This window comes from Camelus ferus, chromosome 6 (assembly GCF_009834535.1).
Source record: "Camelus ferus isolate YT-003-E chromosome 6, BCGSAC_Cfer_1.0, whole genome shotgun sequence".
NCBI classification, from domain to species: domain Eukaryota; kingdom Metazoa; phylum Chordata; class Mammalia; order Artiodactyla; family Camelidae; genus Camelus; species Camelus ferus.
Window position 1 is genome coordinate 21,826,747 of NC_045701.1, and position 15,479 is coordinate 21,842,225.

Sequence of the window (15,479 nt, forward strand, 5' to 3'; positions counted from 1 at the left end):
GTAAGCTTAGGTTTATTTGAACCTGATGACAACCTGTGAGTCCTCAGACTTGTGGAACTGCTCAGAGACCTGAGCAGTGAGTGAGAAGGAAGACAGCCAGAACCGGATCTTCTGCTGCGGTCACTGCTCCACCCCACACCAGAGGACTGACAGCAAGCTGCACACAGGGGCCTCTTCAGTGGGGAGTCTAGCACTATGGCATGTTGCTCCTTTGTTTTAGGATGTTGCCCTCTGTGTGATAAAGATACACAGCAGAGGCTCAAATGCATGAAATAGCTGTAGCAGCCTGGCCTGGAGTCAGCAATGCCCATTTCGTATCCCAGCTCTGTCACCTAGCAGCTATGTGACTTGGCAAGTTATGATATGTGACCCCTCTGTGCCCCTGTTGGAAAGGAAGAAATTTTCCTCTACCCTCTTAGGTTCTTCTGGCTGGTCTCAGAATTAAGTTGACATGAGACAGATTAACAGGAGACAATCAAACAAAAACTGAATCACATGTATACATGAGGAAGACCCAGGAAAACTAAAGAACTCGCCAAAATAGCTGAAGCCCTCACCTTAAGTACCATATTCAGTTAAAGACAGAAGAGGATGTTGAGGGAGGGGGGTAGTTTGGAACCTTAAAGAGGAGGAAGGCAATTGACATGAAATGGAAAAACAAATATTTGGTAAACAAACATTTGCTGGGTCACGCAGAGACAATGGGACACAGAGAGGAGTTTTAACAAACAGATTTTGCAAGGTTCCTCCCTGTCTCCACACCTAGTTCATACTATATTTATCTCTGGTGACAGCTCCCTTCCTGGAAAGGTCCTCCATCTACATTCTTTAGGCAGTTATCAGGGAGGTCAGAGATTCTTCCTGAGTCTCTTGGGCCTTAAAAATAATCAGCCTAAATAAATCCTCATGCCAGTGAGGCACGTTTTCAGGGTGGCAAAATTTGCTCCCATCCACCCCAGTCTCCTCCTCTGTAGAGTGGAGGTGCCCAGCCCCACTGCTGAGGTTGTGGCCAGGGTTGAGTGAGTTAATGGAAAGTGCTTGGGACAGTGCCTGGCACACAGTGAGTGGTCAGTAGATGTTTGTGCCATTTTATTATTGCTGCAGCTACTGGATATCACTCCTCTGGAAATCAAATCACTATTAAGCTACTGCCTGGCTCCTTTAAAATGCTGATCATTGAATTGGAATGTTAGTGTTTAGAGGCGATTTTAAGAACTGGAATCCCCTTACCTCCTTGTCTTACTGTGCCCAGGACTGGTAGCAACTGGCCCAAGACCTTACAGCCCAGACCATTCCTTCACCCACCCGCTCTCTGCTACCCACTTCAGCCTTCCTTGGTTGTGGGAGTGACGGAGTGGGGGTCCAGTGTAGGGTTGATCCCCTCCTCCTCTCCTTTTATCAGAAAATAAAATATATCTAGTCAGCCCTGGGTGAGGGAGGTCTTTCATAAATCTTATGTGAGGCTCCTGGGCTGAACCAGCTCATGTCTGCATATCTCACGTATAAAGTTGAAGGCAAGCACAGATACATTTTGTGTTTGTTACAGTCACTCCGGAGGAAGTAGGAAATCCATCTGGGGACAGCAAATCTGTGCTTGGAAACATTTCAGCAGACACACATCAGCAGGGAAGGCCTCACCCAAGGCTGACTGTGTTATTTCGAGTAAATAACCCTGCTTTTCACCTTCCTTTTGTAGAACGTAAAAGTGAGACAGTATTGTTCTCACAGCATTGCACTGGGTTTTTTTCTGACTGGAGTATAACTATCGAAGAAAATGTGTGTGTGTGGTTCTAACCCCTAGAGTGTGAGCCACGGCCCCACATAGGAGTCTGAAAGCTGACCTGTGCTCTGTGCTCCTTTGCCCACCTCCCCAGCACCCCCCTCCCACATGCTGTGCAAGGCTGTGCAAAGTCCAGCTTTGCACACACAGCCCCAGTCACCCTGTCTTGGGGTGCCCCTGGAGGGCTCCCTTCTGTTTCCCTTTTTTCTTCCCTTCCTTCTCCCCCTCTCCCTCCTCCCCACCCCCTTTTGCCTGCAGTCATCCCTCCTGGCCCCTGGGGCTGCTCCCTTGTATGTTGTGTGGTGACATCACCACATCTGACCATCTTGCTTTGTAGTTCACACATTTAGCCCCTGCCGTCGTGTTGGGAGGCATGGGAGTTGCTGAAACCTTGTCTCTGCGAGTGCATAGTTTATAAATTTTGAATCCCTCTCTTAACTTCTTACTAAGATCCAGGGGTTTTGTGGTTTGGAAAAAATTGATACTGAGTGTGAGTTTGTGGTTTCAGAAAAAGGTCAGCCTCTCACAGGAATCCTGTATGTGAAATAGTTTCACACATGTGCAGTTTTTTCAGCATTGCCAGATGTCTCGAGCCATCTGATAAAAAGGGTGGGACTATGATTAGAGACCGAATCATCACCAACAAGAAATGCGGTCCACCACAGATGTGCTCAGAACTCCATTCCTACCACCAAGTCTAGGGACCTGACTGTGGCATTTTTTTCTCTGTGAGCTTCCAAAGGCTGCGTAGTGATCCTGGTGAATTTATTCTCACAGATCTGCTATCTGTGTGTTGGGCAACGGGGTTTATAAAGGTGGAGAGTGTGGGAGGGGCAGGAGAAAATCAGAAATGAGGGGCTTCTTATAGATTAACTTGATCCTTTACTTTTAGTGTTACGAGGTTTTTCCTTTATGAGTTGAGTTCTATTCAACCCTGGCATCAGAAATCTCAGGGTGTGGCCCCCAGCCAGCCACGCATTAGCCGCACGACCTCGAAATGTCATAACTCCTCTGTGCTTCAACTTTTCCAACTGCAAAATTATAATATCACTCCTTCATCTTCCTGGGCTGGCTAGAAAATGTGGGAAAGAATGTAAGAGAAACTTGTCCTGAGCACCTTCAGTGGAAGTTCTTTTGAAAAGTCTGTAATTGCTCCCCTTGCTCAGGGCAGCCCATCCCGCCGGGCTGCGCTGTTGACAGGAGCCCACAGGAGTTGGAGCGCTGTGAAGGCTGGGCAGGCCTCCCTCTCCTGCATTCCCGGCATATTTACTTTCTGAGTAATCCCACCAGCTCCACTGAATGGAAGAATTGAGCTTTCACCAAGGATTTTCAAACTTTCTGCCCCCACAGATACCAAAGTTAGCCAGTTGCAGTACAGGAAAAGGAGAGGCACTCTCCAGCTCCTGTGCAAAACAGACGCAGTGCCTAACAGAGATTCCACCCCCCACCCCACCCCACCCCACCCCACCCCAACCTGGACTCTCTTGCCTGGGGTGGAAGTAACAAAGCATTTACCTCTGCCACCCTAGAGTGACATAGTGTTAAAGCTGAAAGAACCTCGCCAGCCCCTGGTCCAAGCATCTCCATTTACACATAAAGAAACGGAGGCCCAGAGTGGGGAAGCCGTTGTCCAGGGTCCCAAGCAAGTTATTGGCAAAGGCTGAGCTGAATCTGAACCCAGGTCTGCTGATGCCCAGTCCACGGTTTTCCTGCCACTTCACTCTGCCTCCAAGGCTGATGCCAGGGCAGCCGACTGGAGCCGTGGCAGAGGGATGGGGATGAGGAGGAGGAGGTGGTATCGTGGAAGTGATGGACCAGGGGGGAGGCTTGGAGAAGCTTGGCCAGGGCTCTCCCCAGCCCTGCCCTTTGTCCACTCTTAGGGCACTGAAGCACCTGGAGGGTTCGGGGTGTTGCCTGTGGGCGCTTGCCCCACCCTGAGCCTGGAGCCATTGCAAGCACCAGGCAGGATGCTAAGTCCTTGGGAGATCAGACAGTGAAAACAGGCCCTAGTACCTCCACTGTCACATTAGGGTGTGGGCGGGGCTGAATGGAGCTCGGTATACTCCAGCCCAGGGGCAGTGACCCTGAAGGAAGCATGGGGTTGATTCCCTGGAAGGAGAAGCCCAGGATGCCTGTCTGAGGAGCAGCGCAGAGGAGGGGCAGGTGAGGCTGATGGGCTTTGGAGTCACACTGACCTGGGTGTAAAGCTCAGCTCTGAGTGGCCCTGAGCAAGTTACTTAACCTCTCAGGTAAATGGTAATTTCTTCTTCATGATACTAATATGAAGAGCAAATGAAATGAGGTTTGTAAAATACCTGTGTTCAATAAATGCTAGCTAAAATAAAATTAACAGTAAGGGATCTGGTGGCAGGGAGCAGCCGGTGCCAGGCCACCCTCCCATACCTGCCTTGTGGACCAGCATCTGGTCTCCTCAGCACCAGTTGGGGTGCCATCAATCTCCAAGCCCCTGCTTTTCAGAAGATGTCAGGAGCTGGGAGAGGCCAAGGAGCTCCGAGGTTAGAGTGCTCCGCGACATGCAGGTTCTGATCCCACCTTTGATCCCTTTCTTCCAGATTCATGTGCTCCCAGCTGCCCAACCAGGTCCTGAAGAGTATCAGCATCATCGACAGCCCCGGCATCCTGTCTGGGGAGAAGCAGCGCATCAGCCGAGGTCAGTGCCCACCCCTAGCCCCCCTCCACCCGGGCAGAGGCTCTCTCTGATGTTGGCATTTAATTCCTTTAAACACTGTCATCTACAACCAGTACCCACCTCACAAATTTCAGCCTTTAAGAGGGGACCTATCACATTCACGCGGACACATGACCAAAAACCAAGGAGACTAGCCAGTCACAGAGCCCTCCCAGCTGCTCTTCCTCCCAACCCCACTGGCACATACTTACCCCAGTCGCCTCTGCAGCAGCCTTCCGTTGAGCGAGCCTTTATTGGTACCTGCTTGGCACGGCGCACTGTGCTGCACACTGTGGAAAAGACAGGTGCAGTTTCTGCCCTGGGGGAGCTTGTGTTCTCATGAAGAAGACTGATAATTAGTTAAGTAATCACAGAAATAAATAGAAAATGAGAGCTGGGATAATCACTCTGCAATGGGGCCGTGTATCAGGCTGTAAGGGGTGTATCAGGCCTTGGGGTGTTGGGAAGGGCTCTCCAGAGAAGGTGACATTGGAGCCAGTCTGGAGGATGAACAAGAATGACCTAAGGGGAGCTCTGGGGTGGGGAAGGAGAGACCACATGGCATTCAGAGGAGATCTACAGAGAATAGAAAATGCTTATGAAGAACGGGGATGTCTGGGCTTCTTCAGCCCTCAGAATGCAAGGCTGAGGCAGTCACTGTTTCCAGACCCATGCATCGTGGTTAAACAGATGGGCCAGCCGTCTCCCCACCCTTCTGGAGAAAGGGGCCGTCAGGGGCAGCCCAGAGGACACAGTTTACTTACAGAGAGGAAATTCCTGACAGGGAGGGCCCTAGGATGGGTTCCTGTGGTCCTGGAGGCAGGTCAAGTTCCCTGTGCCCTGGCCCTTGAAACAAAGGACAGTTCCTGGAGGCTTTGCTGGGAAGGAGAAGGTGGTGGAGCGGATTGATTGCTGCTGTCGCTTCTCACTGATAACTCTTGACACCCCCTTGAATAGCAGCAGCCGGGGTTATGGTCAGACAGTGACCTCCCCAGAAGTACAGTTACACAGGCCCTGGGACACCCGGGAGCTGGAAAGCACAAGTCCCATGACACGGGTCAGGGAAGGGCTTCTGAGGTTATAAGCCCTCCCTTCTCAAGGCATTTCAGAAATGCTGGTTTTGCAGCATTACTGTACCTTCACCCTTTCGTTCAGGGACCTGGTGGGCCATTAGGCCTCCCCGAGGCCTCCAAGAACATTGTGCTCGTAGAAAAAGCCATAAATACCAATTATTAATGGCTGTCTCTAGCTCCTTAGAGGCTCTTTCCTATGCATATACAAAATACCATTTTTAACAGAAATGCGATTACCACGCACATTTTCTACAACATGATTTTTTGCCGTAACAGCTATCACGGACATCATTCTATGCCCATAAACTCAAATTACTTTATTCCTTTTAACAGCTGCTTAGGTTCTGTCAAAAGGATGTAACATTGTTTATTTAACTAACTTGTGGATATTGTGATGGTTAATAATTTTTCTCTCTTACATATAGTGCTACAGATTGACATCTTTTTTGTATCTTTACAACCTCAGTGCCAATAGATTTAGTTTCTGAGAGCCAATTTAGGATCATTTATTTGGCCCTATAAAAGTTGCTCTGCAAATAAAATGTTTTGTTTTAAAAGAAAAATAAAGCAAACCGCTTTTCCATAGCTTTTGCAAATCTGATGAAAGTATGCTAGAGATATATGTGGTTCTGTTAATAAATCATTCTTTTTGCCTCTAAATTTTAGGACCTCTAGATTTTAGCTTCTGCCTTATTCACTCCTTTTCATATTTAGGCCTTTGGCCAGTGCTGATCATCCATATTCCTCAGGGTTTCTCCTTGGCTTAGTAATTCCAAGTGTCCTTCAAACTGGGGTAGCTAGCATGGCACAATGCTCTCAGGATGCTTTGAAGACAGTTCTTTTTAACACTGTAATAACTGACTCATATCCTGGTCTGACTTACCATGACAGGTCCCCTTACTCAGTTCCTATGCCCAGAAATAGCACATATGGTTCCAACCAGTCTGCCAGTCCCTGCCGCACTGACAGACAGCGGCTGGTGGGGAAGGACCCAGGCCTGCAAACAATGACAGCTTCAGGCATTGCCACCAGGTCCCCAGGCTTGGGTACCATACCGTGTTCGGACACAGTTGGTGGTTGGATTCACTCAGTGTTGATAGTTTCAACACATCAACCCAAAGAATATATACTATTTTAAAGCTGCTTCAGCTTGAAGTCTTGCAAAGAGTGCTGCGTTCTCACACACACTCACACCTGCTTCCATCCCTCCACCTCCGGCTTATAAATCACAGCACCACCTTTGCCTTTATCTGTGTCAACATTGCACGTGACACACGTACCAACTGTGACCCCACAAAACATAGGAAAACATCTACCATTGCCTTTATTAATAGGGCTTTGCCTCCCTGACAGTGTCTGGTCTGTGAAAGAGGGAAGGTGGCAGCTGCTGCACCTCCTCCCTGTCCCTTTGTGCAGTTGATGGATTAACTCTCAGTAAGCAGAGACTCATCAGGCAGGCCCCTCTTATACATATGGCGCCTCCTTGAAGTGTGTCCCCATATCAACAATATGAGAACAGCCACCGGGTCTTGAGCCCTTGCTGTGTGTCTGCGCTGTGCTCTTCATTTAGGATTTGCTAACTTAAACCAGCAGGCAGTCACGCACAGACAGAAGCTCAGCCTTGACCAAAGAACCTCCTCACCCTCGCTGCTCTGGGAAAGCAGAGCCTAACAGCAATCATATGAATTCTTTCCCCAACTGCTAGGCGGATAGGCGACCAGGCTTGACATCTGGGGAGTGGACAGAGTGAAAGCTTTAACATGGTGCCACCTTTGAAGAGCAGGCTGAGAGGTGGAGTGCTTTAGGCGGTCGCTGTAGGCTGACGCTGCTGTGTAGACCCAGCCCACCCTCCAGCCTGCGGGGCTGTGCAACCCTGGCTGAGTGCACGCTGGACAGATGGTGCAGCTGCAGGAGGAGGTGATGAGCATGGGGTGATGCTGAGCACCCCATGGAGACCTGTGACTGCACCACACTCAGAGTTCTGCCCATCTGTGTGGGACAAGGCAGATGACAGTGGAGCATTGTGCTACTTTGCTGGTGGCTAAACGGGAAAGGAGGAGCCTGAACTGGGGAGCTGGCCTCATCATCACTGGCCACCCTCAGGTGCCCCCATGATTTTCCCAGGTCTCCTGGAGCTCTGGGAACCAGGTGGCCTAGTGAAGATGTGTTTCCAGGTAGGAGTCCTGAACTTGGGCTTCAGTCCCATGCCTCCCCTCACCTGTGGCTGCCTCTCCCTTGTTCATTGTGCTTTCTCATGACATCATAAGCCTGGTTCCTTTTCACTCTGTGCTGAGTAGAGGGGGCAAGTGTGATGACAAGGAGGACATGGTGTTTCACAGTCATTGCTCTTCTCTTTGCCAAAGTCATAGGTGACAAGAAAAAACACTTGACATTTCTACACGATGATTCGTATTTTCAGGAGTTAGGTTTTAGGTAAAACATGGCAAACCCGCTGTTACGTTAGAAGTGACCTCTACCAGTTAGAATGTGCATGGCCTTTGTGTCATCAGGACCTTAACATGGACCCTGCAGGTCAGATCCCTGCTCTGCGCTCCAGAGTAAAACAAGAACACATAGTCGTACACTGTTGGTGGGAATGTAAGTTGGTGCAGCCATTATGGAAAACAGCATGGAGATTCCTTAAAAACCTAAAATTAGAGTTACCATATGATCCAGCAATCTCACTCCTAGGCATGTATTTGGAGAAAACTCTGATTCAAAAGGATACATGCACCCCGATGTTCATAACAACACTATTTACAATAGCCAAGACATGGAAGCAACCTAAATGTCCATTGACAGATGACTGGATAAAGATGTGTGTGTGTGTGTATGTGTGTATACATACATACACAAGGGAATACTACTCAGTCATTAAAAGATGAAATAATGCCATTTGCAGCAACATGGATGGATCTAGAGATTACCGTAAGTGAAGTAAGTCAGACAGAGAAAGATAAATATCATATGATATCACTTATATGTATAATCTAAAAAAATGACACAAATGAACTTATCTATAAAGCAGAAATAGTCTCACAGACATAGAAAACAAATTTATGGTTACCAAAGGGGAAAGGTGGGGGAGGGATAAATTAGGAGTTTGGGATTAGCAGATGCAAACTACTATATATAAAATAAATAAACAACAAGTTCCCACTATATAGCACAGGGAACTATATTTAATATCTTATAATAAACTATAATGAAAAAGAATAGGAAAAGGAATATATATATAACTGAATATATATATATTTATATGTATATATTCAACTGAATCACTATGCTATACACCATAAACTAACACAACATTGTAAGTCAACTATACTTAAATTAATGCATAGTCAGCATTTGTGGGGAGTAAATGTTATCTAAATCTCCTCTTTGGAAGCGCTATAAATAAAACTCACTAGAGTAGTGGATTTTGGAGCAAATTTTAGCATACTACATATGGAAACCTGTTATCCTTCAGATGTTCCTTAGTTTAATTATAGTTAACAGAAAATCTTTAGGAACAAAAGGGTGAACTTAGATACTAAACTGTAGCTTTCTTGGCTGACATAGAGAATTCCCACCAAGCAGGGATAAAAGTGTTCCGATACATTTCTAATCATAATTTTATTCTTCTGAAGCAAGATCTATGTAAAATTCCTACAAACTTCTTGATTCTGTAGCCGGTAAAAGAATGACTGAGGTCTTAAGATTTTCTAAATTATGTTTGAAGTGGGTGGGTGAAATCTGACTAGGTTCACTCCTGAGAACATCCTTTGCCCTGATGATGGCATCCAGATCTTTGACCCTTTGTGACAGGAAAAGAGCACATTTATCCACACATCCTTATTTTCATTCCCAGTCTCTTATTATTCCAGCACCTGAACTGTTTGCTTCCTAAAATACTGTTTATGCCATGCTGAGCTGAAACATCCTCTAGGATTTATTCCTGGGCTCAGCATGAACACAGCTTCTGGTACAAAGCTTTGGGTCCTGGCTCCAATCACCACATCCCTGTGTGATGAGAAGACTGTGGAAAAGTCTAATGTGGCAGCTGGTGACCTTGTCCATCTATTTAGCACATAAGCGTTTGGAAGGTGCTATTTTAGCAGGCAAGTAATTATTCCTGTGGTTTCCTGAAAACATGAGATTTTGTGTAGTCTTCAACAGACTTGACTTTGATAACAAAAATAGTATAATTTTTCTCTTTTAAAAAATGTTAATAACTCTAGAAGAAAAAAAACCTCTTGATCTGAGTTTTCCAACAGATCTACTGGCAGATAGGACTTAGGACCTAGGGCCAGCAGCTTTCAAATGAAAGTATGAGGGCATCTTCTGATGTGTAAGCCCTGCACATTATAAATCACTGAATAGAGCAGAAAAGACAGGGGGAAATAGAAGGGCAGAAATGTCCTGCTACAAAAAACAATCAATAATGAGAATGCATGAAACAGAAGGGATCTAACTGTGCTTCAGATAACATAACAGGCACTAACATTAGCTTCAAGATCATTGATTAGTGTCTTAACATTTACATACAGACATTCTTATGTCCTCCTGATTTTGGCACCAATTAAGGAAAGCCCTCAGGAATTAAAAAAAAAAATAGGCATCTAAATACTGACAGATACATGTGAGCAGGTAGTTTTTAAGGATCTGCCAACACAGAGGAGGTGCCCAAACACAATCACAAAAGAACTGACAGAAGGGGAAACCGGGCATGGAAATCCAACCGGTAATTATAAAAGGTGCCAGAAAAATAGTGACGGCGAAAACAAACTGTAACCAGGGAAGTATAAACACACCTCCTTGACACATTTGTTGAACTTGAAAGACAAAAGACCAGATTTTGAAGGCTGCCCAAGAAAGGAGAGAGAACATTCAGAGATGTCCCGATAAGATTGACTTCCCCTCCTGGGCTTTGGGATCCAGGAGGACTAGAGCGGAAAACACACATGTGCACAGGAGAAATCAGTCTTTTTCCCTAAAAGAACGAGAAGGCTTGGAACAGGATGTTAGCCAGGTTCAATGGCAGCAAAGACCCTTCTAAGAAGCACCTGGAGAGCTAGAGTGGGAGGCTTGAGAGGCCAGCAACTCCCAGGGCAGGGCAATGCCGGCAGGTGCAGCCTGTCCCTCGGGTAGACTGCATGGCCCAAGGCTGAGCTTCATGGAGAGTGACTCCTGGGGCCTGCTAGTGCCTGCTGAGTATCCCTGGAGTAAGAAGTCCGGGCCTTGCTTGGGTGGTATACAAATAAGAGTAGGAATAATAAATAAAGTGGGGTGCGAGGCAGCGCTGTCCCCTCCTTCATTCTGCTCACCACACAGTACAGACACAGCTCAGGACTGTTCCTCCTTCTCTGTCGCACCTCAGGCTGCAGTCACCTGAGCTCACTGGACATGGGGCCCTTAATACAGTTGCTGCTTCTGTCCTCACCTTCCCAGCCTATGGTTGATACAGTTTCTTTTATTTTTTTCCAGTTTTATTGAGATATAATTGACATACGGCACTGTATGAGCTTAAGGTGTGTAGCATAATGAATTGACTTACATTATAAAGAGATGACCACCATAGGTGTAGTGAACATCCATCATCTCCTACAGATACAACATCAAAGAAATAGGAAAAAATTTTTCCTTGTGGTGAGGACTCTTAGGATTTACTTTCTTAGCTTTCGTTTATAACATACAGCAATGTGAATTATATGTAGTGTGATACATTACACCCCCAGTGCTTATTTATCTTTTAACTGGAAGTTGGTACCTTTTGACTGCCTTCATCTAATTTCCCCTCCCCCATACTGGGGTTTCTTGATTTTTTTTGTTTTGTTTCTTGGGTTTGACCTTAAAACTGTTCGAGCTCTCTCAGCTCCTCTCCCTGTCATCTGTGGCTCCTCCCAGCATTAAGGCATCCCCCGGCTTCATCATCGTGTCCTTAGACCCTTGCCCTTGGATCCAGAAGTTGGGCAGACAGGACCCAAGGTGGAACCTTGAGGTATCCCAATAGAGACCGCCCTCTGGGTTGACAGCAGTTTATCAGTGAGCAAGCTCTGTCCAGATGCACTGAGCTCCCGTGTGCCAGGCACCGAGCTGGGACCTGGGACAGTAAAGAGGTTCAAGGTGCCGCCCTGCCCTGGAGTTGCTGCAGCCTGGTGTGCCCATCCTGCCAGTGACTGGTGCACCAAGTTGTTCTAAAAGAAAGGTGTCCCCTACGTAGAGAGTTATTACTTGTTCAGCAAACGCTAGGCAAAAAGACAGACACGATCAGTGCCTTTATGGGGGATTTACATTCTAATGGGAATGTTAGACAAGAAAAACAGGTGAACAAATGAATAAAATCATTGTAAGGAGTGGTGAGTACCAGATGAGGCACTGAGCTCAGTGAGAAGAGGGTGAGGTGGGAGGGTTACAGTCTTGGAAGGTGGGGAGCCTGCGGCTGAAAGTTCAGAAGGAGCCAGCCTCGCAGAGTGGGGCAGGTCAAGGTTTTGCAAATTTGGGCTGACTACATTGTCTATTCAGAAATTTTCCTCCTGATATATAAAAGAAAAATAAAACAATAGACATTCAAATACCAGGTATTCACACGTGGATTTCAGTTCCGGCATATTCATGTTTTTTTCCTGAGGTCTTTTCTATAACCTACACTATTCAGTCTGTAAACCAAGAATCAAACAAATTGCTGTCCTAGGTCCAGTCAAGGGATTGAAGTCCCTGTAGGCTGTCCTGTGTCGTGTGGGGGGAAGTGTGTGGACAGTGGAATTGGACCTCCTGGGTTCCAATTCAGCTTCGCCATTTACCAGCCGTGCAGCCTTGAGATGTGGTTAATCTCTGTGAAACAGGGTAATAATAGTAACTACCACATCATGTTGTTGTAACTGAGTTAATACCTAGAAATCAGAAAATAATACCCATCCTAGTACATAGTAAGTGCTCACTAAACGTTAGCTGTTTTTATTTCTTTTATCATCTCATCATGATTTTATTCATCATGTTGTTACTGTTGAAGGCCAAAGAGTTTTCAAAGGCTGATTTAATCGGTCTTTATATTGGTTGATGTTGGTTTCTTGCCTCTTAATGTCTTGTGTCTCAGAGCAGGGAAAATTTTTGTCAGGTTATTTGCAACATGAAATTTGTTGTTCGGGGGCTGAATATGCTATTTTTGGCTAAGTGTTTCTATCTTTTCCCCACATATCTGGACCATTATGTGGATGATTAACTTTAAAATTTGAAATCATTTATCTCTCTGGAAGCAGAAAAGGGACAACACTAACTGATCATCTCATTTAAAAATATTTGATGGAAAAAGAATTTTAAATAATGGAGAGCTATTTTGTGTGTGTGTGATCTTTTTGGCATTCCTTTATTGGAGAAGTGATAGGGTAAAGATGCAATAGGTAATGTTAGGGGCACACTAGAGACTACTCGTTCAACACACATTTATACTGATTACCTACCCGGCATCAAGCACTGTCCTGGATGCCAGGATAGATGGACTTGTAAACAATCCACTCGGATCTCGTGCATTAATATGGAATTCAGGTCAAGAAGCTGGGGATGGGAGGTGGGCTGTCAGTGAAGCTGCTTCAAGAAGGGGCTCTTCTTCCCTTTTATAAAAATTTATATTTTCTCTCTCTTTTGAAACTACTCATTGGGTTTTTGATATGTTTACAGAGTTGTGCAACCATCACTACAGTCAATTTTAGAACATTTTCATCACCCCCAAAAGAAACCTTGTCCTGATTAGCAATCACTACCCATTCTCCGCCTCTGCCCAGACCCTGGCAACCACTAATCTACTTTCTGTCTCTGGATTTGCCTACTCTAGACATTTCATATAAATAGAATCATACAATGTGCGACCTGTGTGTCTGGCTTCTTTCGCTTAGCATCTCATGTTCAAGTTTTGTCTGTGTCAAAGCAGGTGTCAGGGCTTCATTCACTTTTATGGTTAAATAGCATTCCATTGTATGGTTTTACTATATTTTATTCATTCATGAGTTGATGGACATTTGGGCTTTGGGTTTGTTTTTTGTTGTTGTTGTTGGGTTTTGTTTTGTTTTGTTTTTGCTAATTTAAGTAATGCTGCTATGATCATTCATGTGTGAGTTTTAGTGAAAACGAGCGTTCTCTATTCTGTTGGGTATAAACCTAGGAGCAGAATTGCTGGATCATATGGTAACTCAATATTTAATGTGTTGAGAAACTGCCAGACTGTTTCCCAAAGTGACTGCATCATTTTATATTTCTATCAGCAGTGTGTGATGGTTCTAATTTCTCCACATCCTCATCAACACTGCCATTTTGATTAGAGCCATCCTAATAGGTATGAAGTGGTATTTCACTGTGGTTTTAATTTGCATTTCTCTGATGGTTAATGATATTAAGCATCTTTTCATGTGCTTTGTTGGCTACTTCTGTATCTTCTTTGGAGAAAGGTATATACAGAGCCCTTGTCCATTTTTAATTGGATTATTTGTCTTCTAATTGTTGAGTTTTAACATTCTTAATATGCCCTATGTACTAGTCAAACATATAACTTGCAAATATTTGTCTCATTTTCTTTTCACTTTCTTTATGGTATCATCTGAAGCATTAGAGTTTTTTATTTTAATGAAATCTAATTTAGCTATTTTAATTTTTGCTACTTGTGCTTTTGCCCTAACCCAAGCTCATGAAAATTCACTCCTATAGTCTACTAAGAAGATTATAATTTTAGCACTCATGTTTAGGTCGTTGATCCATTTTAAGTTAATTGTTGTATATGGTGTGAGATCAGGGTCCAACTTGATTTTTTTTTTTTTTTTTTTTTTTGCATGTGTATATCTAGTTGTCCCAGGACCATTTGATGAAAAGACAATACTTTCCCTGTGGAATTGTCTTGGCACCCTTATTGACAATCAGTTGGCTATAAACATGGAGGTTTCTTTCTGTCTGTCAATTCTGTTTCATTGATCTGTATGTCTGACGTTATGAAGCAGCTCTTCTTGATCAGAGACTCCAGGTGAATGGATGAGTTCATCAGCCAGCAAGGTCAGGGCCTTATAGGCTGGGGTGAGGATAAAGTGAGGTGATGATACGATGCTCTTACCACAGCACCTGTCTGCTGCACAGTCGAGGGAGAGACAGCCTGGCTTCCCTTACTATCGTTGTTCCCTCCCAGGCGGCAGAAAGAGGTGTGCGAGGATGGGAAGATGTGTGATCTCAGGGCCCTCGGGAGGAATGCAAGTTGTGCACGTGGCTGGGACATGAGTATGCGACAGGTGGGCACACATGTCAGGAGTCTGGGTTTTGTCCTGAAGGCTGCATGGAAAACTGAGGGGTATAAGGTAGAAGATGACATGGTAGAGAATTCTGTAAGAATTCTGTGGAACATTTGTCCACACCATAGGTTTTGTTCTACAGAGTCTAGGATCATGAAGCCATTTTTATATTTAGAGCTTGAGCTCAATGACTTGTCTCTGAGCTTTATTTGAGTTTGGCAACAACAAAAATGTGTGCACCCCCAGGGCCTGAGGCCAGCCTCTGATAACTTGTTGGCAGATTCTGTTTTCTGGCCAGAGCTAAGCCAGGCTGAGGTTGGGTTGCAAGGTCCTGGACATCACTTGCTTCTTGGGCCTCCAGCAGGAAATCCGGGTTTCTTTTTGTTTCGAGGAAGTTTGCTGACAAACACATTCATGGCTCCTTTTCCGCCGGTGCCACGGGAAATTCCACACCACGAGAGTGGCTGCTTCTGCCTCTAATGTGAGCGCGTCATCATCATGACTCAGAATGGCATTTGCTGAGCCCTGAAAGCTATTCTTAGTTTTTGTTAATACTTAAAATCCATACTTGATCATGAGAAATGACTGCTTCTACCCAAACTTTAAACCTAACTAGATTTTTAAATGAATACAAAATTTTTTAGTAGAGACAAAGGTAGTTCTCTTACTTTCCATAGAGAGCAGCTCAT

The 15,479-nt window shown here is 45.2% G+C and overlaps 1 protein-coding gene across 1 annotated transcript in view; it reads left to right on the forward strand.

The window, feature by feature from the left end:
• EHD4 (EH domain containing 4) overlaps positions 1–15,479 on the forward strand; it is a 75,494-nt gene that overhangs the window by 26,181 nt on the left and 33,834 nt on the right. The window contains exon 3 of the mRNA XM_006178853.3: positions 4,354–4,451. Coding sequence (XP_006178915.2) covers positions 4,354–4,451 — 98 coding nt within the window. The remainder of the gene's footprint in view (positions 1–4,353; positions 4,452–15,479) is intronic.